This window comes from Cervus canadensis, chromosome 8 (genome assembly GCF_019320065.1).
Source record: "Cervus canadensis isolate Bull #8, Minnesota chromosome 8, ASM1932006v1, whole genome shotgun sequence".
In the NCBI taxonomy this organism is placed as follows: domain Eukaryota; kingdom Metazoa; phylum Chordata; class Mammalia; order Artiodactyla; family Cervidae; genus Cervus; species Cervus canadensis.
In genome coordinates, this window is record NC_057393.1 from 86,153,642 (window position 1) to 86,180,677 (window position 27,036).

A 27,036-nucleotide genomic window follows, 5' to 3' on the forward strand; every position below is an offset into this window, starting at 1 on the left:
AATCCACCTGCAGAGGGGGAGACCTACGTTTGATCCCTGGGTTGGGAAGATCCCCTGGAGGAGGGCATGGCAACCCATTCCAGTATCCTTGCCTGGAGAATCCCCATGGACAGAGGAGCCTGGCGGGCTACAGTCCATGGAGTCACAAAGAGTCGGACACGACTAAGCGACTTTCACTTTCTAAGTGTGTCTGGCCCACCTGAGCATTGAAAACACCGCCCAGATAAATGGCCCACCAAGAGGGCATGTCCACGTGGATGAGGACATTTAGTTTTAGATATCAGTGTTATGGCAGTGTTAGCTGAGGGCTCTGGGCTGCAGGGACTGTGAGAGGCAGGCTGAATACATCACCCCTTCCCTAATGGGGGACCCCAACCGGCACACACTTTAGGGAATGCTTGTTGAAATGCTTGAAATGAAAGGTGCTTTAATGAACGCTTGTCTAGAATGGTTCGCAAGCAATAAGGTTTGCAAGGCACCCCAAGAGCCTGGCCTTCGGCTGGGCTCCTTTTCTGCTGCAAATCAGAAGGAGAGTGGTTAGCAGCTTAGACTGAACGGTCCAGCATATGGAGTTAAGCAAGCCGATGGGCAGGTTTTGGCTGGCATGACTGAGTGAGGGAGGAAGACAGAGAATAAGGAACTTACCCTCACTCCCATGAACCTGTCCCTGAGAACGATCCATGAGAGCAAGAACACAAAAGCTTTGTTGCAGCAGAACAATACGGAGACATCCGTAGTGTTTATTTTCTTTATTGCATGTAAGTACAGGTAGTTTGTGAGTGTCCAAAGAACACCAAAGGGTGCTGCCTTGGTAAAAAACACCTTCAAAGTCAAGCCATTGTCTCCAAAAAATCGACAGCATTCCCTAAAACAAGGAAAGAGAGGCAGTGTTATTATATTCTTGGGTTGAGACAGATCATTTTTATCCCCCTCTACCCAGTTTTTTTGTTTGTTTGTTTTTAGCAGATGCAGGAAGGAGTGGAGTTCTTTTATTTATTATTATATTGTAGCAACGTCTTTCTACCAAAGCCCTTCAAACTAGTCCACTGAAGAAAGCATTGCACAAGGCTCCCAGCACAAGGATTGGCCACTGTGGATTATTCCTTTGGTCCATGTTGGGTATGAAATGGTTGGTTTCGGAGAAGCTCATGGTGGGACCATTTGATCTGAAGAAGCCCCAGTTCCACGGTGACCACCTAAGGGATTCTGCTACTTGGTTAGTAAAAGAAGGAAGTCTCTAGACCAGGAAGTCTCTAGGCCTTTCTTTTCAGGGGCCTGGACACTCAAAGAGAACTCCCCAAAACATATTTTTTTAAAATTTGCCTCCAAATGAAGTTGTCTCTGGGATCAGGCAGTGGCATTCATTTCTTGGGCACATCTAATACATTTTGACTATTTTATCAATGGTGTTAACTGTACATTTTCTCCATGAGGGCCTTTTTAGTTGGTCATTTCACATGTGGAAGGTCCTGTCCCCACGTCATCTGAAAGGTGATCACAAGAAGGATAAGCAAATCCAAGAGCTCAGTGCCTTAAGGGAGAAGGAGATGAGGAAACACCTGGAGACAAACATTTTCCAACATCACCTTTCCAGAATCTAGGGGAAGGATCACTGGTATTTGAAAAACTGCTTGAGAAAAAGAAAGCCAACCTTGCTCAGGCAGAAGAGGATGGAGGGGAGGAGGAGGGGGGCAGACGGTGTGGACAGAGGACTAAGTGGCTGGCTCTGCAGACAGCTGCCCGCTGCCTGCTGCCCTGCCCAGGAGCAGAAAGCATCATTCTGCCGGGCTGGATGAGCCAGGCCAAGGAGAGGGATGTGTGAGGACATGCTGCCATAGCCATCACTGCCCAAGCTCACAGCAGGGCCCAGTGTGGCCCAGATACCAGCAAGTGAGGATGGGAGTCAGGGCAAGAAAAGATGGAACTAGAACAAGTCAAATACACTAAGGTGGAGAACAGCCACAGCCCAAGCCACCTATTAATAACATGAAAATGCCATAATCAAGGAGAAAAATGAAAACAAGAGTCAGAGAGGATTGGATGCAATTGTAGATTTAATTTGATTGTTCTTTCCATCAATCTAAAATACAACTCGCCTTTGTTCATTACATCCACAGAAGAAATGGAAAACTCATCACTGTTTGCTGAACTCTGTGCTGCTTCTAAACCAGCAAGAGGTAAAATGGTCAAATCACTAAATTTACTAAGAAACTGATTCAACTGAATTGACTCCATTTTGGCTTTCTATGAACGGAGCTTTCATCTAACTGACATGATATTTCTGTTTGCCCTGTAATTTTCACACAATAGTTCAGTTACACTTTCCATGCATTTTTCTCCAGCCCCTATTTGCAAGTCTTCCTTCTTTCCAGAGAATAGCAAGGAAAGATAAGAAGGCTTTCTTCAATGAACAGTGCAAAGAAATAGAAGAAAACAACAGAATGGGAAAGACTAGAGATCTCTTCAAGAAAATCAGATACACCAAGGGAATATTCCATGCAAGAATGGGCTCGATAAAGGACAGAAATGGTATGGACCTAACAGAGGCAGAAGAGGTTAAGAAGAGATAGCAAGAATACACAGAACTATACAAAAAAAGATCTTAATAACCCAGAGAGCTATGATGGTGTGGTCACTCACCTAGCGCCAGCCAGACATTCTGGAGTTCGAAGTCAAGTGGGCCTTAGGAAACATTACTACAGACAAAGCTAGTGGAGGTGATGGTAATTCCAGCTGAGCTATTTCAAATCCTAAAAGATGATGCTGTTAAAGTCCTGCACTCAATATTCCAGCAAATTTGGAAAACTAAGCACTGACCACAGGACTGGAAAAAGTCAGCTTTCATTCCAATTCCAAAGAAAGGCAGTGCCAAAGAATGTTCAAACTACTGGGCAACTGCGCTTATTTCACATGCTAGTAAGGTTATGCTCAAAATACTTCAAACTAGCCTTCATCAGAATATGAAAAGAGAACTTCCATATGTGCAAACTGGGTTTATAAAAAGCAGAGAAACCAGAGATCAAATTGACAACATCCATTGGATTACAGAGAAAGCAAGGGAATTCCAGAAAAACATCTACTTCTACTTCATTGACTACACTAAAGCCTTTGACTGTGTGGATCATAATCAACTGTGGGAAATTTTTAAAGAGATGGGAATACCAGACCACCTTACCTATCTCTTGAAAAACCTGTATGCAGGTCAAGAAGCAACACTTTTTTAGAACCAGACATGGAACAACAGACTGGTTCAAAATTGGGAAAGGAGTACGTTGAGGCTGTATATTATCATCCTATTTATTTAACTTATATGCAGAGTACATCATGTGAAATGCTGGGCTGGATGAATCACAAGCTGGAATCAAGATTGCTGGGAGAAATATAAAAAACTTCAGATATGCAGATGACACCATCCTTACGGCAGAAAGTGAACAGGAACTAAAGAGCCTCTTGATGAGGGTGAAAGAGGAGAGTTAAAAAGCTGGCTTAAAAGTCAAACATTCCAAAAACTAATATCATGGCACCCAGTCCCATCACTTCATGAAAAATAAAAGGGGAAAAAGTGGAAGCAGTGACAGATTTTATTTTCTTGGGCTCCAAAATCACTGCAGATGGTGACTGCAGCCATGAAATTAAAAGACCTCTGTTTCTTGAAAGGAAAGCTATGATAAAAAGCAAAGATCTGCTGACAAAGATCTATATAATCAAAACTATGGCTTTTCCAGTAGTCTTGTACCAGTGTGAGTGTTGGACCATGAACGAGGCTGAGCACCAAAGAATTGATGCTTTTGAACTGAGGTGCTGGAGAAGACTCTTGAGGGTCTCTTGGAATGCAAGGAGATAAACCAGTCAATTCTAAAGGACATCAACCTTGGAGATTCATTGGAAGGATTGATGCTGAAGCTGAAGCTCTAGTACTTTGGCTACCTGATGCAACGAGTTGACTCATTGAAAAAGACTCTGATGCTGAGAAAGATTGAAGGCAAAAGGAGAAGAGGGCAGCAGAGGATGAGATGGTTAGACAGCATCACCAACTCAATGGATATGAATATGAGCAAACTCCAGGAGATAGTGAAGGACAAGGAAGCCTGGTGTGAGGCAGCCATGGGATTGCAAAGAGTCGGACATGACTGAGCAACTGAACAACCACCTCCTTCTTTCAGGGATGGTAACCAGGGGCAACTTCCTTCACGTTTGTGATCATGAAGGCTCACAAAAAAGTGATGTCAGCCCCTTAAGTATGATCAGTAGGAAAACCAAGGATTCTTTAATGTCATTCATATCAATGGGCTTCCCAGGTGGCACAGTGGTAAAGAATCTGCCTCCTAACACAGGAGATGCAAGAGTTGCTGGTTTGGTCCCTGGGTCAGGAAGATCCCCTAGAATAGGAAATGGCAACCCATTCCAATATTCTTGCCTGGGAAATTCCATGGACAGAGAAGCCTGGCGAGATACAGTCTATGGGGTTGCAAAGAGTTGGACGCGACTGAGCACACACACCTTGGAACTAAACTTAGAGGTTACCCTTCCAAAGGGAACATAACACAAGGAGGATTTCCAAGTTTCCCCGGACTGTTATAAAAAATGATTCATGTTGTGGCAGGGGGCCATACAAAGTCAACTGGACACCTTATCACCTGAGAATCAATGTTTGACTCATCCAAAGTGCAGTGGCTGTCGAAGTGGCAGATGGGGAACAAGTATGGCTGGGTAGGGAACCGTGCAGGTTGCCGACCGGAAGTTGGGAGGAGAGAATTCCCAGATGGCGCATTGGTAAAGAATCTGCCTGCCAATGCAGGAGGTGCAAGAGATGCCAGTTCGATCCCTGGGTTGGGAAGATCCACTGGAGTAGGAAATAGCAACCCACTCCAGTATTCTTGCCAGGAAAATCCCAAGGACAGAGAATACTTCTGGGCTACAGTCAATGGAGTTTGCAAAGAGACATGACTAAGCACACATTCAGAGTGGGAATACATCCCAGAGATGGAAAAGGCATGATTTCTAGGCCCAGCAGAGCTCTGCTGGCCCTTTGAGGATTCATGGTCAGGGGATTACAGATCAGGTGGGTAGATTTTGGTTCTAATGAGACTTAAGATGATTGGCCCCTGAGTCAGTAAACCTCGAGTTGTTTTCAGATCAAAGGCTATGTACTAAGCCATGTCAGCTGGCTTGGGTATATGACCCACATACACCCTTGATAGGAAAGGGACCCAAGACAGATGATGAGCACAAATCCATTTCTGCCAAAGCCCTCTCCTTGGTACACCAAGAACAGAGGATAGTAGACACTCTCTTGACTGCTTCCACTTGGCTGACACGACAGTCTAACACCGTCCACTCCTGGCAGGACAAAGGCCTGAAGCTGGCAGGTTACTCCCCAGCACACCCAAGCCCTTCAGTTCCTACTGACCTGAATCATGTTGGCCAACATTTCAACGTGTTTGCTTCCAACCCTGCTTGTGTCCATTGTTCTTGGTTGTTTCAAGTGCATAATTCAATTAACTATTTCCTAAATCAGTGATGTATGACTGAGAAAAGAAAGTTGTGCTTTTCCTATGAAATCTATGTTGAGAGCTTCAAGGAACACTTAATAAAAGGAAGTCACTAAAATATCACTGCTGAATTAGGTGTAGATGAAACACTGTGAAAGACAGTGAAAGCCATAAAAATCTGTAAGTTCTACACTTATGTAATTTAAAAAATACCTATGTTCTTGATGTTCTTTAAAGAACTCTCACTGGGATAGGTTGGTTTGGTGGGATAAGGATGGCTTATCATTTAATTAAAATCAATAAGTACCTGTTTATCACTTGTTATAGTCACAGTTCTAGACAAGGCACTGTAGCTGATACAAACCAAGTAAACAGTCTCTCTTTTTGAAAGATTATGGTAAAACTGGGGAGATAAGACTGATTCCTCAAAAGGAAGTAATGCAAGTTTAAATAAAATTACCTATTAAGTAGTGTGGAATATAATAGTGCTACAGAATTCCTGTCTAGTGGCAAGAGTTGGACTGATTAGAGAAGGTCTCATAAAAGATAAGGTTTTGAGTTGAACCTTGAAGGACAGTTGGCATTCCAGTGATCATGAATCTGCCTACCAAGCAGGAGATATAGGTTTGATCCCTGGGCCGGGAAGATCCTCTGGATAAGGATTTCCCACTCATGTATTCTTTGCTGGGAAATCCCATGCATAGAGGAGCCTGGCAGGCTAGAGTCCAGGAAGTCACAAAGAGTTGGACATGACTTAGCAACTAAATAACAACAAAGACAAAATTGAAGGATAGTGAGAATTTATACAGCTCGGGTTGGGGAGGAGGTTAACGTCCTTAGAGAGAGAAGAGAAGAAATTGTATCCACAACACAATAATAAATGGTTATAAAAATGGCAATAATTTTTCAAACTAAATATAGAGTGGCCACATTTAAAAAATTAACAGAAGAGTTAGAATGTAAAGTTGATTAATCTCGAGGTGGGGAGAGAGTGAGAGAGAAAGACAAAGAAAAAAAGGTAAAATGAGAAGGTCAAGCTAGAAGGTCTAATATTGAACTGAAAAGAACATTAGAAAGAGAAAATGGAAAAAATGAAATGGAGGAAATTACAAAATAAATAATTCAAGAAAGTTTTTTGGAACTATAGGATGTGAGTCTTCATGATGAAAAGGCTTATCAAGTACCAAGCAAAATGATTGAAGAACCATGACAAGGCATATACTCGTGGCAGAAAAGGGATAAAGATAAGACTTAAGGCTCCCTAGAGAAATAAAACTGGCCAAAGGATGCGCTCAGTTGCTCAGTCGTGTCTGACTCTTTGAGATCCCATGGACTGTAGCCCACTATGGCTCCTCTGTCCATGGAATTTTCTAGGCAAGAATACTGGAGTGGGTTGCCATTTCCTTCTCCAGGGGATCTTCCAGAGCCAGGGATAGAACCAGCGTCTCTTGCGTCTCCTGCATTGGCAGGCGGATTCTTTACCACTGTGCCTTCTGGAAGCCCATATGCCTGAAACTAATACAACAGGCCAGAATACTGGAGTGGGTAGCTGTTCCCATCTCCAGGGGATCTTCCCAACCCAGGGATTGAACCCAGGTCTCCCACGTCGAAGGTGAATTCTTTGCTAGCTGAGCCACAAGGGAAGCCCAAGAATACTGGAGTGGGTAGCCTTCCCGACCCAGGAATTGAACCGGGGTCTCCTGCACTAAAGGAGGATTCTTTACCAACTGACCTATCAGTGAAGCCCTGGGCTAAAGGATAGGAAATCATAATAGCATCAGACATCTCAACAATAAAAACAGAAGCCAGGCAATTAACGATTTTTCAAGGAAAATATTTTTCAAGTCAGAATTCTTAAAATCAGCCAACCATCCATCCATCAAATGTGAGAGTGAAACAGGCATATCCTCAGTTAGCCAGTGTGTGAAACATGGTCTGGCAAGCTACAGGAGGATGGGTTACACTAAAACCAGGGTGTAAACCAAGCAAGAGGAAGACAGGGCAGCAGGGGACAGACTCCTGTCCCCACGGGCAGGACTAACACTGGCCCACGGATGGCAGACCAGGGAGTCACAGACGCGCTGGGAGGCGAGGCTCCTGATTAAACCAGCACAGGGAACATGTTCACAGGTTTCTGAGGTGGTGGAACATTTTGAAAAAATTAGCAAGCATTAATGGAAATCAAGGTAAAGGCTCAAAAAGAGGCAAATGCTGCTGGCAGGAGAAACAGGAGCTCCTGGTAAAAGGAGACAGTCGAGTTAAATTTGCCCACTTATAATTAACCAAAAACTGGGCTAGCATTACGAGAGAACATACTCAGGTGAAGAGGGGATGGGGTCTAATGGAAATCAATGCATCTAGCTGTCACAAATATCCATAAGAACTGGGAGTGACTGAGAGTGAGGAGGTGTGGGGCAGGAGTTGCTATTTTTTATGATAATTCTTTTACTGTTATTTTGCTTTTCCAAGGTATGTACCTGTATCAGTATTAAGTTGCTAAAAACTAAAAACTGTTCAAAAACACATGAGATGTTGCTGTGGCTGAAGCTGCCATGAAGAGTCCCCTGAGACAACTTTGAGAGGTGCAGTTTGAAAACCATAGATAGAGAGAAAACCTACCCTATTCTTTGACTGAACTCAGAAAATTAAGAGCTCCCAAAGAGTGCTGAACGAGGATGGGTACCCCTCTACCATCAGGGGCAAGATCCTCATGGATGATGTAAAGCCTGGTTGAAGGCAGGGCACACGTATCACCTTCGAGAAGGAAGGGGACCAGAATCCCAGCATCATCTCAGCTGACGTCATCTCTGTCATAACGGAGAAACCGCATCCTTGCTCCCACAGGCAGAACGAGAACCTCGTCTTTGAGATCTTCATCTCCTTGAGCAAGGCTCTGACCCACTGCTCTGTGGAGGTGAAGACCCTAGATGACTGTCTGCCCAACATCCCCACCAGTAACACTGTCCACGCCAGGACTGCAAGAAGGTGCCAGGTAAGGGGATGTTGTTGCCAGAGAGCCCCATCAAGAAGGGGGATGTCTTCATTTTCTGCACCAACCAGTCTCACACCCCAGCAGAAGGAGACGCTGCACCAGGCATTGCTGACATGACTCTGGTGGGCTGGGGCCCGGAGCAGGGGAGGTGAAGGCTAGCTGGGCCTGATGCCAGCCCTCCCCCGAGCCTCAGGGTGTGCAGAGGAGCCAGCCCACTGCACAGACATGACATGAAGATGGGATGGCATGGGACTTTTAAACTGACACAATGAAGTTTTTGTTGCTGTCAGTCGCTAAGTCATGCTCCACTCTGTGACCCCACGGACTGTAGCACGCCAGGCCTCCCTGTTCCTTCATATTTAAGGAAATAAAGTTTTTTTTTTCCTTTAAAAAAAAAAAGATGCTGTAACTCAGACAGATTAAGTGATGCTCTCAAGTTCAAGTTTGATTGAACTGCAACCTGGGCTCACCCCTCAGTGAACACTCCCAATGATCCCCTTTCTCTTCTGGATCCTTTCCATCACCATTAAACATGTCTAAGCCTCACCAAGCTTAATATTAACAAAATGCTTCCCCCCCGCCAAAGCAAGAGCGAGCATCTCATCAACCCCTTTTCCTCTCTCCAGCCCTCTTTCAGAGCCAAGCTTTTAGAAAAGTCATGGAACTCATGTCCCCCATGACCACCTCTCTCACCCTCAACTCACCCTAATCCAATGTCTGCTCCCAACACTCACCCAAACCCCTAGATCAGTTAGAGAGACCTTCTGTTGCTAAATCCAATAGGCACTTTCAGGTCTTCATCTTACTCTTGGAAACCATCACTGACTGTTCCTCCCTGAAACACCCTTTCTGGCTTCCAACTCAGCACGCTCCTCTGGGCTTCCTCCCACCTCTCCACACCCTCCCAAGGCTTCCTTGCTTTCTTCCAGGGTTCTCTTCTAGTCCACTCTCTTATTACCCTGCAAACAATGACTGAGGCAATCTCATCTACTATCAAGGTTTCAAAGGCCAGCCAGTCAGTGTCTAGTGAAGAAACTTGTCCAATCTGGTACCATCCGCATCCTGGACACCAGACACTGAATATTCAGCCTTTCCTAATGAATGCCCCATCTTTCCCCTCAATGCTCAATCACCATAGTCAGTTCAGTTCAGTCGCTCAGTCATGTCTGACTCTTTACGATCCCATGGATTGCAGCATGCCAGACTGCCCTGTATATCACCAACTCCCGGAGTTCGCTCAAACTCATGCCTATCGCGTCGGTGATGCCATCCAACCATCTCATCCTCTGTCATCCCCTTCTTCTCCTGCCTTCAATCTTTCCTGGCATCAAGGTCTTTTCAAATGAGTCGGTTCTTCACATCAGGTAGCCCAAGTATTGGAGTTTTAGCTTCAGCATCAGTCCTTCCAAAGAATATTCAGGACTGATTTCCTTTAGGATGGACTGGTTGGATCTCCTTGAAGTCCAAGGGACTCTCAAGAATCTTCTCCAACACCAATTCAAAAGCATCAATTCTTCGGCGCTCTGTTTTCTTTATAGTCCAACTCTCACATCCATACATGACCACTGGGAAAACCATAGCTTTGACTAGACGGACCTTTGTTGGCAAAGTAATGTCTCTGCTTTTTTTCAATACGCTGTCTAGGTTGGTCAGAGCTTTTCTCCCAAGGAGCAAGCGTCTTTTAATTTCATGGCTGCAGTCACCATCTGCAGTGATTTTGGATCCCCCCAAAAATAAATTCTGTCACTGTTTCCATTGTTTCCCCATCTATTTGCCATGAAGTGATGGGACCAGATGCCATGATCTTGGTTTTCTGAATATTGAGCTTTAAGCCAACTTTTTCACTTCTCCTCTTTCACTTTCATCACGCAGCTTTTCAGTTCTTCTTCACTTTCTGCCATAAGGGTGGTGTCATCTGCATATCTGAGGTTATTGATATTTCTCCTGGCAATCTTGATTCCAGCTTGTGCTTCATCCAGTCTAGCATTTCGCATAATGTACTCTTCATATAAGTTAAATAAGCAGGGTGACAATATACAGCCTTGACATACTCCTTTCCTGGTTTGGAACCCATGTGTTGTTCCATGTTCAATTCTAACTGTTGCTTCCTGACCTGCATAGAGATTTCTCAGGAGGTAGGTCAGGTGGTCTGGTATCCCCATCTCTTTAAAAATTTTCCACAGTTTATTGTGATCCACACAGTCAAAAGCTTTGGTGTACTCAATAAAGCAAAAGTAGATGTTTTTCTGGTTGACAATTTGATCTCTTGTTCCTCTGCCTTTTCTAAATCCAGTTTGAACATCTGGAAGTTCTTGCTCCACATACTGTTAAAACCTAGCTTGGAAAATTTTGAGCATTACTTTGCTAGCTTGTGAGATGAGTGCAATTGTACGGTAGTTTGATCATTCTTTGGCATTGCCTTTCTTTGAGATTGGAATGAAAACTGACCTTTTCCAGTCCTGTGGCTACTGCTGAGTTTTCCAAATTTGCTGGCATATTGAGTGCAGCACTTTCACAGCATCATCTTTCAGGATTTGAAATAGCTCAACTGGAATTCCATCGCCTCCACTAGCTTTGTTCATAGTGATGCTTCCTAAGGCCCATTTGACTTCACATTTTAGGATGTCTGGCTCTAGGTGAGTGATCACACCATCATGATTATCTGGGTCATGAAGATCTTTTTTGTACAGTTCTTCTGTGTATTCTTGCCACCACTTCTTAATATCTTCTGCTTCTGTCAGGTCCATACCATTTCTGTCCTTTATTGTGCTCATTTTTGCATGAAATGTTCCCTTGGTATCTCTAACATTCTTGAAGAGATCGCTAGTCTTTCCCATTCTATTGTTTTCATCTATTTATTTGCACTGATCACTGAAGAAGGCTTTCTTATCTCTCCTTGCTATTCTTTGGAACTCTGCATTCAAATGGGAATATCTTTTCTTTTCTCCTGTGCCTTTCACTCCTCTTCTTTTCTCAGCTATTTGTAAGGCCTTCTCAGACAACCATTTTGCCTTTTTGCATTTCCTTTTTTGGGGGATGGTCTTGATCACTGCCTCCTGTACAATGTCATGAACCTCTGTCCATAGTTCTTCAGGCACTCTTATCAGATCTAATCCTTTGAATCTGTTTGTCACTTCCATTGTATAATCACCATAAGGTACCACAATTGCTAGCCACTTGGGAATCACTCTTAACATCTCCTTTTCCCCTTTCACATCTAATTCATCACCAAGGTTTATTTCTCTTAAGTTTCTTATTGTTGTGACCACACTTGCCTCTGTTCCTCTTCAACTGGACCACGGCTGCTGGGAGCTTCTCTTCACAGTTGCCTCTCCTCCAGTTCAACCCATTCCATATTCCATGCTACAACCAGAGAGAGACCCTTCTTTTCCCTCACTTTTATTTAGGATGAGGGCCAAGCTCCCCACTCCTGAACTGGCCTCTGCCCATCCCATAGATTTACCCATCACTTCTCCTTCGCTACTCGGAATTCAAGCCACTTTGAACTCATTTCGGTCACTTGGCTTCAATGCTCTTTATTCTGCTCTGGGTCTCACTGGATTCTCTATTCCCTAGAAATACTCTTCCTCCTTCTTTAGGTGGTTTCTTTCCAACCACTGGGTATCAGCTCATACACTCTCTTCAATGAAGTGCCTGACACATGCTCCCAATGACCTGGAAGCCTCATCATAGGTATAGGATCCTTTATTGTAACTGCTTATTTAATCACCTGACTTCTTCACCAGAATGTAAGATCCATGTGGTCATTATATTTCTGCTTCATTTTATATCCCTAGAACTTAGCCCATAACATGTGTAAATAAATTTTTTTAACACAATGAATGTGCTTATTCCTTTCTGGAGGACCACTGGTTTTCAAGCATTGATGCACACACCATCAGTCTTAGAAATCTCAGGGATCTTTTAAAAATACAAATTGCTTGGATTCATCTCTAAACATATGCAATCGTACTGTTCCTCGAGGGGCCTAGGATTCAGTAGAGAGTGGTGCAGTTTATATGAGGGGGACATTCCTGGCAGCATTCCATAATGCAAAAATGTATATTTCTTGATGTATTTTCCCACAGTAGCACTGTGTTTCTGTTTGCAACTCATCTTAACACTGCCACCTGGCATTTATAGTTCCCTGTCCCCCTCTGAGTTGAAACTGTGATTCTTGTTTAACTTTTAAAATCTCAAGGGAGTCACATTATTTGAAATTTTATGCATAAATGAAAGATTAGTCATACCTGTATTTTGTTACTGCAAATTTGCATTAAAATGAGACTGTGCTGTATTTTTAAAAATTTCCAAATGATTTTCAGGTGCAGCTAAGTTTTGGATCCCAAAGTTCATGCTGTCTCTCTCTCTCCCTCCCTCCTCTGTTTGCTTTATTTCTTTAAAAAAATAAAAAATCATGGTAAAATCCAGATAACAAAAGTTACCATCTTAACCATTTCCCCTCTTTTTTCCACATATGCTGACTTATTGAATTTTGATCACATCTTATGCACTAGATTCTTTAAAAAAGTATTTATTTGGCTGCAGCAGGTCCTAGCTGCAGCATGTGGGATCGGGTTCCCTGAGCAGGGACTGACCCGAGTCCCCTGCATTGGGAGTGCGAAGTCTTAGCCTCCACCATCAGGGAACTTCCCCATCTTAACTACGTTTAATTATTTAGTTCAGTGGCGCTAAAAACATTCACATTGTTAGCTAACCAGTCTCTGGAACCCTTTTTATCTTACAAAACTGAAACTCTGTACTCTAAATGACAACTACTCATTTCCTCTCCTACAGCTGCTGGCAACTGCCATCTACTTTCTGTCCCTGTGAACTGTCTATTGTATTAATAGGTACCTCAAATAAGGGGGATCACACAGTATTTGTCCTTCTGTAACCGGCTTATTTCACTCAGCATAATGCCCTCAAGGTTCATCCATGTTGTGGCATGTGTCAAAATTTCCTTCCATTTAAGGCTGAATAATATTCCTTTGTGTAAAAAAAATATTCCTTTGTGTGTATATATCACATGCTGTTTATCCATTCATCTATTGATGGACACTTTGGTTGCTTTCACCTCTTGGCTACTGTAAATAATGCTGCTATGGACACTGATATACAAATACCTCTTTGAGACCCTGACTTCAATCCTTTTTCACATATACCCCAAAGTGGTATATAACCCAGAAGTTGGACTATAAAGAAGTCTGTGTGTCAAAGAATTGATGCTTTTGAATTGTGGGGCTGGTGAAGACTCTTGAGAGCTCTGTGGACAGCAAGGAGGTCAAACCAGTCAATTCTAAAGAAAATCCACCCTGAATACTCATTGGAAGGACTGACGCTGAAGTTCGGGCTCAAGTTCCAATATTTTGCCCACATGATGCGAAGAGGCAACTCGTTGGAAAAGACCCTGCTGCTGGGAAAGACTGAGGCAAAAGGAGAAGGGGCAGCAGAGGATGAGATGCTTGTATAACATCGCTAACTCAGTGGACATGAATCTGAGCAAACTCCAGGAGATACTGAAAGACAGGGAAGCCTGCTGTGCTGCAGTCCACGGGATCACAAAAAGTCAGACACAATTTAGTGACTGAACAAAAACAACAACTCAGAAGTAGAATTACTGGATACTATAATTCTACTTTTTTCCTTTTTGAGGAATTATCACACTGTTTTGCCTAGTGGTCATATCATTTTACATTCCACCAAAAGTGCACAAGGGTTCCATTTTTTTCACATCCTTGTCAACACTAGTTGTTTTCTGTTTTTAAATATTTAATATATTATTAAATTTTTATTAAATAAATTATTAAATATTAAATTATACATAATAAATTATATTATTTAATATTTAATATTTAAATATTTAGTTATTGTAATGGCTACAAGGTGATACCCCATTGTGCTTCTGATTTGCATTTCCATCATAATTAGTGATGTTGAGCATCTGTTCATAAGCTTGTTTGCTATTTACGTATCATCTTTGGAGAATGTCTATTCAAGTCTTTTACCCATTTTTTCATTGTTTATTTTTGTTGTTTAGTTGTAGGAGTTCATATACTCTGGATATTAACCCCTTGTCAGATAAATGATTTGCAATTTTTTTCCATTACATAGATTGCCTTTTCATTCTGTTGATTGTGTCCTTTGATGCAAAAGAATGTTAAATTTCAACACCATCCAATGTTTACTTTTGTTGCCTGTGTTTTCAGTGTCATACCAAGAAGTCATTTCCAAATGATGCCAAAGAAAGGCCCTATGCTTTCTTCGAAGAGTTTTATAGAGCTACCTCTTGGAAATTTTGATTCATTTTGAATTAATTTTTGTATAAGGTATAAAGTTAGGATCTAACTTCTTTCTTTTGCATGCCAATATTCAGCTTTCCTAGCAGTATTTGTAGAAAAGACTGTCCTTTTCCCATTGGATGGTCTTGGCACCTGTGCAAACATTGTTGACCATATATGTGAGGGTTTATTTCTGGGTTCCCTATTCTATTTTGTAGGTGTGTATGTCTATCTTCATGCCAGTACCACATTTGAAGCCAATTTTAACAACTATGCTTTATAAGTTTTGTAATCAGGAAGTGTGCCAATCTTGTTCTCGTTGTTCAAGATTGTTTTGGCTATTTTGTATCCCTTGAGATTCCCTATAAATTTTAGGGTAGATTTTATTATTTCTGAGGAAACATACTGTTGGGATTTTGATCAGGATTGCATTAAATTTGTAGATAGCTTTGGGCATCAGTGATATCTTATCAATATTAAGTCTTCCATCCATGAATACTGGATGTCTTTCCATTTGTTTCTGTCTTTTAAAATTTTTTTTCTGGTATATTTTGTAGTTTTCCACATGTAAGTCTTTCACCTCCTTAGTTATGTTTACTCCTAAATACCTTATTCTTTTTGACAATATTGTAAATAAAATATTTTACTTTTTTCTTTTTTAGAAAAACCTTTTAAAGTATATAACATATATTTAAGTGCACAAAAAGTAAAACATACAGTTTAATTTTTATAAAGTAAAACACATGTTACACCATCTCTACCAAGATATAGAATATATGCCCACACCCCAGAAGCTTCCCCTGAGCCTCCTCCTAGTCATTATCTACCCCCTTAAATATTATACAATCAGTGTGGAGACTTCTATCTCCATATTTATTTTTTTCCTCTAATAAAGTTGGAACCATACATTATGTACTCTTTAGTGTCTGGTTTCTTTTACTCAATTATCATGTCTGAGAGACCGTATCCATATTGTTGTAAGTACCAGTAATTCACTTGCTATGTAGCATCTAACTTTAAGAATGTACCACTATTTATTCATCCTATAGTTGAGACATTGAGTGGTATGGATTATGAGCAATGTTGCTATGAACATTTACATATATTTGGTGCACATTTGTATGCATTTATGTTGTATATAGATCACAGAGTGGAAATGAAGTTTCTGAGGATATCTATATACTTATATATAGATACACTCCTCCCAGATGGTGCTAGTGTTACCACTAGCACATTTACCCACTTGTAAATGGAGGCGACATAAGAGATGTGGTTTGATCCCTGGGTGGGGAAGATCCCCTGGAGGAGGGCACGGCAACCCACTTCAGTGTTCTTGCCTGGAGAATCCCATGGACGAAGAAGCCAGGCAGGCTGCAGTCCACAGGGTTGCAAAGAGTCAGACAAGACTGAGGCGACTTAACATACATACACATAGATACACACACACATACGGATAATGGTTTTCAAAAATAGTTGTGCCAGTTTATACTCAAATGAATCTTTAAATCAAGACTTTGCTTACATTTAATATAATCAATGCTCCATTTAGGTTTAATTCTGTCATCTAACTATTTTCCATTAAAAACATAGTGATGTGTTATGTCTGGGAGGACACGCAGGACACCCCCAGCTGATACCAGGCAGAGATCCCCCACATTGAGTGCAGTGTGGTGCCAGGCGGATGCAGCTCAGTGCCAGGGCAGGGAGCTCAGGACAGAGCTTAGATCCCTAGGAGTAAATCCAGTGTCGAGCGCTAGGAAGAAGACTACCAATTTTCTTCTCGGATCTGTCTAGATTGAGAGGCTCTGGTGTGCTTTTGTGCTTGCGGCTCAAATCTCTGTACTAGGCTCTTTCTTATCAGGGTCATTGGAATAATTCCACCAGACAGTGTTTTTGATCCCGACCATCCCTGTTCACTCCTGCCCCCCTTGTGGTTCAGCTGGTAAAGAATTCACCTGCAATTTAAGAGTCGGACATGACTGAGTTGACTTTCACTTCACTTCACTTCATCCCTGTCCACAGTCTGAACTTAAATAAGCTTGCATTCATGTTATTATATATTGATGGTGATAAAATATGTTATCCAATTTCAGGGAAATACACACATGCACATAATAGAAGATAAAAAATATACAGATTTAGGTAGGTCAATAGATTGGAGAAGGCAATGGCACCCCACTCCAGTACTCTTGCCTGGAAAATCCCATGGATGGAGGAGCCTGGTAGGCTGCAGTCCATGGGGTCGCTAAGAGTCAGACACGACTGAGCGACTTCACTTTCACTTTTCACTTTCATGCATTGGAGAAGGAAACGGCAACCCACTCCAGTGTTCTTGCCTGGAGAGTCCCAGGGACGGGGGAGCCTGGTGGGCTGCCATCTATGGGGTCGCACAGAGTAGGACAGGACTGAAGAGACTTAGCAGCAGCAGCAGCAGCAGGTCAATAGATTAAAAAAGAGAGATTCCTTTCTGCTGCAAATACAAACTATACTTACTGAAAATAAAAATCATGATTGGAAATATAGGCATGGCAAAATTAGAACTGTAACCACAGCTATACCCTTTGATCTCCTTCCTTTCATAGGTCTTAAGTCCTGTTAATATAAAATGTCATTTAATGGGACCTCCCTGGTGAGTCAGTGGTTAAGACTCTACGCTTCCATCACAGGGGGCATGGGTTCGATCCCTGGTCAGGGAACTAAAATCCCACATGCCACACAGCATGGAAAAAAAAAAAAGAAAAGAGAAAATGTCATTTAAGTACAATTGGATACATGAAAGAAAGTTAAATGTGTGGGTTCTGGCTCAGAAAACAGTAAAAGGAATAAGAAAATTGGAAAATAGGTTTGAAAAATCAAACTGGTAAATCAGTAGTGCAGTAATAGGGGGTTTGGGGAAGGCAGAGGCACAGAGACACAGCATAAATTTCCAATAGACTGAGATAATCCTTCAGGTCCTCCCCTGAGAAATGTGTGTACATAGGTGTGATTACTGTGTCACGCCAGCCCATATCGGGCTTTTTAACTGATGACATCTCCTAAGAATGTTCCCTTGATATTACATGGTTTTCTACTTACTGAATTATTTTTTGTTTCACCTATGTACTTCTGGGTTAGCGTTATTCCACATGGATACCTGCATGGATATTTTGCTATATTCTGCATAGATTTAAGGCTGATGAATTATATTGTGAGAGTTTCAGCTATCCCCCCATTATTGGACACTATATTACATCTGTTTTCCCCTATTATAATAAAAAGGTGACAAATACCTTCCTTCTTACAGTTTTCTATACATTTTAGAAAATTTTCCTGAAAAATAACTACATTCATAATAGAATGAGAGCAGGTTTAATGATGACCCAAGTGTTAGCTTAAAATTCTCTACCAACTCCCATGATTAGGGCACAGCTGGATCATAAAGAAAACAGGTGCCACGGAGAGAATTAGGTTACAACCCCTGGCGGGGGGGAGATGTATTTGGATGCTCATTTCACATCCAAGGGGTGGTTCCTTAGACTTCAGCACATATTGAAGGACTTTATTGAAAGATCGATGGCAGAATAGCTAAGATGCACAGCATATTCATAGAGCCCTGTGCCACTCGGCATCTTGATTCAGACTATCAATGGGCAGATAAAAACTGGCTGTAAAAGATATTCAATCCAGCATTAGGAGGGGAGTTGGACTTCATAAACTTGAATGCTTTTCAACTTAAAGATTCTGAGATTAGAAAATAAAACCTTTCGAGGACCTCCTTGGTGGTTAAGTGCTTAAGACTCCACCTTATAGTGCAAAGAGTATGGTTCAGTCCCTGGTTGGGAAGCTAAGATCCCGCATGTGTGTCTGTGTGTTAGTCCCTCAGTCATGTCTGACTCTTTGCGACCCCATGGACAGTAGCCCACTACTGAGTTTTCCAAATTTGCTGGCATATTGAGTGCAGCTCTTTCACAGCATCATCTGATAGGACTTGAAATAGCTCAACTGGAATTCCATCACTTCCACTAGCTTTGTTCATAGTGATGCTTCCTAAGGCCCATTTCACTTTGCATTCCAGGGTGTCTGGCTCTAGGTGAGTGATCACACCATCGTGATTATCTGGGTCATGAAGATCTTTTTTGTATAGTTCTTCTGTGTATTCTTGCCACCTCTTTTTAATATCTTCTGCTTCTGTTAGGTCCATACCATTTCTGTCCTTTATTGTGCTCATCTTTGCATGGAATATTCCCTTGGTATCTCTAATTTTCAAATCCTAAAATATGATGCTATGAAAGCGCTGCACTCAATATGCCAGCAAACTTCGAAAACTCAGCAGTGGCCACAGGACTAGAAAAGGTCAGTTTTCATTCCAATCCCAAAGAAAGGCAATGCTAAAGAATGCTCAAACTACCGCACAATTGCACTCATCTCACAAGCTAGCAAAGTAACGCTCAAAATTCTCCAAGCCAGGCTTCAACAGTACGTGAACTGTGAACTTCCAGACATTCAAGCTGGGTTTAGAAAGGGGAGAGGAACCAGAGATGAAATTCCCAACATCCGTTGGATCATTGAAATAGTAAGAGAGTTCCAGAAAAACATCTACTTCTGTTTTATTAACTACACCAAAGCCTTTGACTGTGTGGATCACAACAAACTGTGGAAAATTCTTAAATAGATGGGAATACCAGACCACCTGACCTGCCTCTTGAGAAACCTGTATGCAGGTCAGGAAGCAACGGTGAGAACTGGACATGGAACAACAGACTGGTTCCAAATAGGAAAAGGAGTACGTCAAGGCTGTATACTGTCACCCTGCTTATTTAACTTATGTGCAGAGTACATCATGAGAAACGCCGGGCTGGAGGAAGCACAAGCTGGAATCAAGATTGCCAGGAGAAATATCAATAACCTCAGATATGCAGATGACAGCACTCTTACGGCAGAAAGCGAGGAAGAACTAAAGAGCCTCTTGATGAAAGTGAAAGAGGAGAAGTGAAAAAGTTAGCTTAAAACTCAACATTCAGAAAACTAAGATCATGGCATCCAGTCCCATTACTTCATGGCAAATAGGTGGGGAAACAGTGGAAACAGTGGCTGACTTTATTTTCTTGGGCTCCAAAATCACTGCAGATGGTGACTTCAACCATGAAATTAAAAGACGCTTGCTCCTTGGAAGAAAAGTTATTACCAACCTAGACAGCATATTAAAAAGCAGAGACATTACTTTGTCAACAAAGGTCCATCTAGTCAAAGCTATGGTTTTTCCAGTGGTCATGTATGGATGTGAGAGCTGGACTATAAAGATAGCTGAGCGCCGAAGAATTGATGCTTTTGAACTGTGGTGTTGGAGAAGACTCGAGAGTCCCTTGGGCTGCAAGGAGATCCAACCAGTCCATCCTAAAGGAAATCAGTGCTGAATGTTCATTGGAAGGACTGATGCTGAAGCTGAAACTCCAATACTTGGGCCACCTGATGCGAAGAACTGACTAATTGGAGAAGACCCTGATGCTGGGAAAGACTGAAGGTAGGAGGAGAAGGGGACGACAGAGGATGAGATGGTTGGATGGCATCACCGACTCGATGGACATGAGTTTGAGTAAACTCCGGGAGCTGGGATGGACAGGGAGGCCTGGCGTGCTGCAGTCCATGGGGTCGCAAAGAGTCAGACACAACTGAGTGACTGAACTGAATCGAACTAGACTGTAGCCCGCCTGGCTCCTCTGTCCATGGGATTCTCCAGGCAAGAACACTGGAGTGGGCTGCCATGCCCTTCTCCAGGGGATCTTCCTGACCCAGGGATGGAATGTAGGTATCCTGTATCACAGGCAGATTCTTTACCATCTGATCCCTCATGCCACAAGGTAACTAAGCCGGCTCGCCATAACAAAGATCCGCATGCTATAACTAAGACAAAACACAGCTGGGTCTTAGTTATTATATAAGTAAGTAAGCAAGTAAATAAATAAACATTTAAAGAAGAAAGAAAGTAAAACCTTTCTACCAGGCAAAAGTCAGGGTAGCATCCACTACAAGTCATGAACTACTGAGTAAATGTTTATTTCCCACCCCCCACTCTCCACTTTTTGTTTGCATTTGCCTTCACTTAGAGCTTTAAGCTGACAGAGGCAGCAAAGACCATTTAACCAAACTTACGAATTAGGCTTTAGTTTATTTTGAAAATTTTAAGACATCTTTGGGGAAGTTTTAAGTAAAATGGGTTTTACTATGAGCCACTATGGCTCATAAGTAGGTTAAAATGTGTTTGCATTTCCCAGGAGGGTGTTTTAATGTTACACATTCCACAGCGGAACCAGGCTTAGCCAAATATCCTTAGAATCAATTTATAAAGATTTGTTTAAACAATTTAAAAGATTAACCTTTATAGCACAACAAAAATACTGAATTATTATTTTGGTTTTCTACACTGTAGGTTTTCTGAGCAACTAGGACAGTGCTCTGTTAGCTGTGAGTCCAGAAATTGAGTCTGTCTATAATTGCATGCATCTGTATCTATCTATATATCATCTATCTGTCTATCTACCAATCTATCATCTATCTTGCTATTGATCTGTTCCTAAAACACATGCCTGAGACAGTCAGAGGCAGAAAAAAATAGGTCTTCCATGATGTTAGTGGTGAGGACTCTTGGAAAGGGTCGGAGAGAAATGAAGGGCATTCATTGTGTACAAAGAATTCTGTTCCCCGAGATCTTCCCCCAGGAATGAACCAGCCTTAACCACGTCTTGGAGAGGGAACATTTAGGAAGCACAGGTTGCATACGTGTCCCACTAACTAGGAATTTCACAGCCTCCTCCACAGGGATCTGTTCACTGTTTAGGGTTCAGCGGGTTTCGCATGCATAATCCAACAGCATGAGTGTCTGTAAAGTGCTGGGAGATTGCCTGCCCCTGTCCACAGGGCTCCTGGCTAAACTGCCGGTCACTGCGAAGCAATTCTGTGTCCCATCCAAAGGTGAAGACAGAAGCAGTAAAGACAGGGTGGTATTCAAAAATACAACAACTTATTTCTTTGCCAGGTCTCCCCAAATAACAGACGTCTCCCAGAGGAGCCATCATCCCCACCCTCCCAGACAAGGGCAGGGGGATAGACCCTCACCCACATTACATGTGCATTTCATGAAAAGCATTAAGTCCTTCTGGTATCACATTGAAGATATGAATGAAGAAGTGCATGAATAGTTCAGGCCACAAGGTTGATTTCTACCAGCTACCACCAGCATCAAAATTGGGTTCTAATACACTGAATGATGGGCTCCCCTGATGGGTCAGATGGTAAAGAATCTTCCTGGAATTGCAGGAGACCTGGGTTCAATTCCTGGGTGGGAAAGATCCCATAGCTTCCACTTATATGTGGAGATTAAAGTACCAGCTGAAGTCCTCTGGCCACTTAGGAAGGACAGGCCCCCAGAATTGGCGTGCATTTCCTCCCAATCTGAAACAGCCTCTCAATATCAGAAACCACTCTGCCTGTTCTAGGAGTTCATTCAAATATCTGTGCCCAGAAGAAAGCTGCTCTGGGAACCTTGGCTTGTGGTCCACTTAACCCAGTGAGACCAGACACGTGGTTTCCTGTAGCAGGAAGACATCACAGGACCATCTGTTGTAGCAAAGGATGCCTCTCCTGAGCTGGTAGGAGACAAGCTGGAGATGGGCTCTAAAGAGAGCTGTTCGCCCTGAGATAGGACCAGCGCTTCAGGAAGAGTCAGGTACTGCATTAATGAAGTGCAGCCCCCTGTGAAGGTGAGGGACACAGCACCTAGCACTTGATAAATGGGTCTCAGAAAAATAACAGCTGCTGAGCTTTTAAAAATTTTTAAATAATTATTTATTTATTTTTGGCCACGCTGGGTCTTCACTGCTGTGCACGGGCTTTCTCTAGTTGCAGTGATTGGGGGCTACTCCCCAGCTGGGGTGCCTGGGCTTCTTCCTGCAGTGGCTTGTCTTGCTGCAAGCACAGGCTGAGGGCGCTCAGGCTTCAGTAGTTGCAGCTCACAGGCTCTAGGGCACAAGCTCAGTAGCTGTGGCACATGAGCTTAGTGGCTCCGAGGTGTGTGGGATATGCCTGGACCAGGGATCGAACCCTGGTCTATCTATCTATCTATGAGCGCCCTACATTGGCAGGTGGATTCTCAACTGCTGGACCACCAGGGAAGCCCCTGAGCTTTTGCATCTATTCTGCTGCCTTTCAGTAAAGATTCACTTTGAGTCTCACTCAGCTGTCAAGACTTAAACCAGAAATATATTTTTATAACCCCTGACTCAACAGCACTTTGTATCACAGTGGAGAAGCCATGGCACATCTGTGGACATTTCCTTGGTCATCAAAAAGAAGTTGAGGCTTAAACTTCATGAGGATGAGGTGATATGGACTCCTGCACTGGGCCCCACCATTGCAACCGACGCCTGCATTCACCTGCTGGCTGGACCAGCTTTCTTCCCGGTGGGTGGCCATTTGTCTGGGGCCTCAGAGTGGGCCCATTCAGTTCATCGCAAGGAAGAAGTTTACAAAAACTGTTCAACAAGAAAAAAGCCTTGTTCAACAACGGAGCCTGTGTGCTCATTTCTGTTCTTCCACACCACCTTTCAGGAACCTAGGATTTTATCCATGTGGAGAGATGACTGGCAGATACTCCCCAAATCGAATGGAATTTCCTGAAGACCTTGGGTGAGCACCTCTCCCTCTGGCCCTGTCTGTCTCCCATCTTGGCAATGGAAAGTCCAAGGCTTGAAACTGGGGGCTGGACCAATGACTGGGGTGCTCTCTGCTTCTGTCACAATGAAAGTCAATGGTATTTGGTCAGTGGCCAGAATGGCAATCTTCAATGTCCAAGCTTTGAAGCAACTAATGCAATGTACAGTGAGCTATTGCATACAGCTGTTTCACAGATCTGCCCACAGAGATGCAACAACGGTATAATGGGACCATATATTATGCTATGGAATTTCAAAAGACCTTTAGCTTGACTTTAGTCCCTTTGTTGCTCCTGTTGTATCTTCTGATGTCCCAGATCTTTTTCAGAGGAGTATAAGCAATATCTTGTCCTGACGGTCTGTCTTTGAAAGATGGCTGCAGGAAGTCAGACCTAGGACCTGGCCAGGACAGCAGAGCTCAGAGGCAGCGTCCTGCCTTGTTAGGAACCAAGGCATTTCTCTGTACTGCACTGAACTCGGATCTCACGGGCTTCAGAAATTCAGAGACATCCTGCCCCTGCTGTCCCCATTACAGAGCTGCCAGGCACCTCCTCACCTGGGGCTTCCTCTTCCACCTCCAGCTCTGCCCAGAACCCTGTAAATCTGCCCCCACAAAATTCTGTGTCAGCTCCCTCACATCTCCCCAAGGTTTTTTAATTCTGTCTGCGAAGATCCCCTGGAGAAGGAAATGGCAACCAGCTCCAGTATTCTTACCTGGAGAATCTCATGGACAGAGGAGCCTGGCAGACTACAGTCCACGGGATTGCAAGAGTCGGACACGACTTAGCGACTAAACCACCACCACTTCTTCCAACTGACTACTGCTTTCTTCCTAGATGATGGAACCTGGCTTCCCTTGTGGCTCAGCTGGTAAAGAATCTGCCAGCAATGTGGGAGACATGGGTTCGATCTCTGGGTTGGGAAGATCCCCTGGAGAAGGGAAAGGCTACCCACTCCAGTATTCTGGCCTGGAGAATTCCATGAACTAAGTCCACGGGATCGCAAAGAGTCGGACACAACTGAGCGACTTTCACGGTCACTAGTCATATTTGTATCTGTCAGGACCTAAGACAGTGCCTGACTCAAAATATACTGGTGAATAAATGACCACAACTCAGGTCTTGATATTTAGGCGTATTTGGCAACATCAGCACGTTTATGCTGCTAGTAAGTTTAGCAAGTGGATATTGTAAAACTGGACTGTCCATGCTGGTAGGGATGCTGGAAATCCGACTTTCTTGTGTAAAGATAGGCAGCCTCAGGCACAGAGGTGATGAGTTCTGTCCAGGGTTACAAAGCTGGTTAGCAGCAGGGCTCAGTTTAACTAGGGGCTCCCAGTTCACTCCCCCATTCCCTGCATTTATTTTGGTGAAACCTTCGTGGGGGCTGATGTACAGGGAAACTGGCTTATCTTTGCCACCCGCTCGGCTGGCCGGGACAGAATGAGCAAACCACGCCCAGCTGTTGCAGTGCTTCCCTTGCCACCTCCTGCTCAGTGGCTGTGGAAGGGGCCTGTGTGGGGTGCTGACCATGAGAAACCTGCCTCTCTGCATTTTGTAGAAATGGGTATGTGGATTAACGGTACATCCCCTGCAACTAATTATGCAGATGTGTGGGCAATGCTCTTTGCTAATTTCAGGAGATGTGCCCAAACTATTTAAAAGCATGGGCATGCTTTGTCTTCAGAAAGAAGAATTCAGGGAAGTTATCCTAAAAGCTCTACCTCTGACTTACCAATGGGTTTTTTTGCTTTTAAAAAATATCTTCCTACAAACTGAAGAGTTTAAAGATTTTTATAATTCAGTGACAGACGAACAGTCTGTGTTTTCCTGATCTTGAACTGGGAGTTAAAACAAAGATGTCACAAACTCAATGGGGGATGAAAAATCAGGGTTGTTACTAAAGAGAACAATTTTACAAAGGATGAAATTCTGTTGTATCTCAAGGACAGAAAGGTTTTGGACAAGGTCAATTTTATAATGTGCCATTTTGGATGGGATTGGTCTATATTAACTGTAAAGCTTTTCAAGGCTGGTACCAGGAGACTGGTGTGTGGATACGTGTCCGCTGATTTTTGCAGGCAGTTTTCCTCTCTCTCTCTCTCCCTTACACACACAGCTAGAACTGCCTCCATCCAAATGAACAGCATTGACTTTTTCAGAGTTGGATGGATTTCCATGGCACAAACCAACAGCTCCTTTTAGAAATAGATTGAACCCAAGGAATTGTTGAAATACACATGGCTTGGTCCTGGCTATTGACTATAGACATTCATTGTACACCTTGAAAAAGACTGGTGATTCCTTGAGATTCAAGGATTCAAAAATGGCTGAGAGATAACAGAAGCAGCAGATATTAAGATGAGGTGGCAAGAATACACAGAAGAACTGTACAAAAAAGATCTTCATGACCCAGATAATCACGGTGGTGTGATCACTCACCTAGAGCCAGACATCCTGGAATGGGAAGTCAAGTGGGCTTAGGAAGCATCAATACAAACAAAGCTAGTGGAGGTGATGGAATTCCAGTTGAGCTATTTCAAATCCTGAAGGATGATGCTGTGAAAGTGCTGCACTCAATATGCCAGCAAATTTGGAAAACTCAGCAGTGGCCAGAGGACTGGAAAAGGTCAGTTTTCATTCCAATCCCTAAGAAAGGCAATGCCAAAGAATGCTCAAACTACTGCACAATTGCACTCATCTCACATGCTAGTAAAGTAATGCTCAAAACTCTCCAAGCCAGGCTTCAACAATACGTGAACTGTGAACTTCCAGATCTTCAAGCTGGTTTTAGAAAAGGCAGAGGAACCAGAGATCAAATTGCCAACATCCGCTGGATTATCGAAAAAGCAAGACAGTTCCAGAAAAACATCTGTTTCAGCTTTATTGACTATGCCAAAGCCTTTGACTGTGTGGATCACAATAAACTGGAAAATGCTGAAAGAGATGGGAATACCAGACCACCTGACCTGCCTCTTGAGAAATCTGTATGCAGGTCAGGAAGCAACAGTTAGAACTGGACATGGAACAACAGACTGGTTCAAATAGGAAAAGGAGTACGTCAAGGCTGTATATTGTCACCCTGCTTATTTAACTTACATGCTGAGTACATCATGAGACATGCTGGGCTGGAGGAAGCACAAGCTGGAATCAAGATTGCTGGGAGAAATATCAATAAGCTCAGATATGCAAATGACACCACCCTTATGGCAGAAAGCGAGGAAGAACTAAAGGGCCTCTTGATGAAAGTGAAAGAGGAGAGTGAAAAAGTTGGCTTAAAGCTCAACATTCAGAAAACTAAGATCATGGCATCTGGTCCCATCACTTCATGGCAAATAGATGGGGAAACAGTGGAAACAGTGGCTGACTTTATTTTTCTGGGCTCCAAAATCACTGCAGATGGTGATTGCAGCCATGAAATTAAAAGACGCTTACTCCTGGGAAGGAAAGTTATGAGCAATCTAGACAGCATATTAAAAAGCAGAGACATTACTTTGCCAACAAAGGTCTGTCTAGTCAAGGCTATGGTTTTTCCAGTGGTCAGGTATGGATGTGAAAGTTGGACTATAAAGAAAACTGAGCACA

At 43.0% G+C, this 27,036-nt stretch overlaps 1 protein-coding gene and 1 pseudogene across 4 annotated transcripts in view; one reads left to right on the forward strand and one right to left on the reverse strand.

The window, feature by feature from the left end:
• The window catches only part of SLC35F3 (solute carrier family 35 member F3), a 416,096-nt gene that overhangs the window by 18,389 nt on the left and 370,671 nt on the right, over positions 1-27,036 (reverse strand). For all 4 annotated transcript variants that reach the window (XM_043477108.1, XM_043477111.1, XM_043477109.1 and 1 more), the window contains one exon: positions 646-865. In XM_043477108.1, the coding sequence (XP_043333043.1) occupies positions 646-865 (220 nt within the window). The remainder of the gene's footprint in view (positions 1-645; positions 866-27,036) is intronic.
• LOC122446000 lies at positions 4,690-8,601 on the forward strand (annotated as a pseudogene).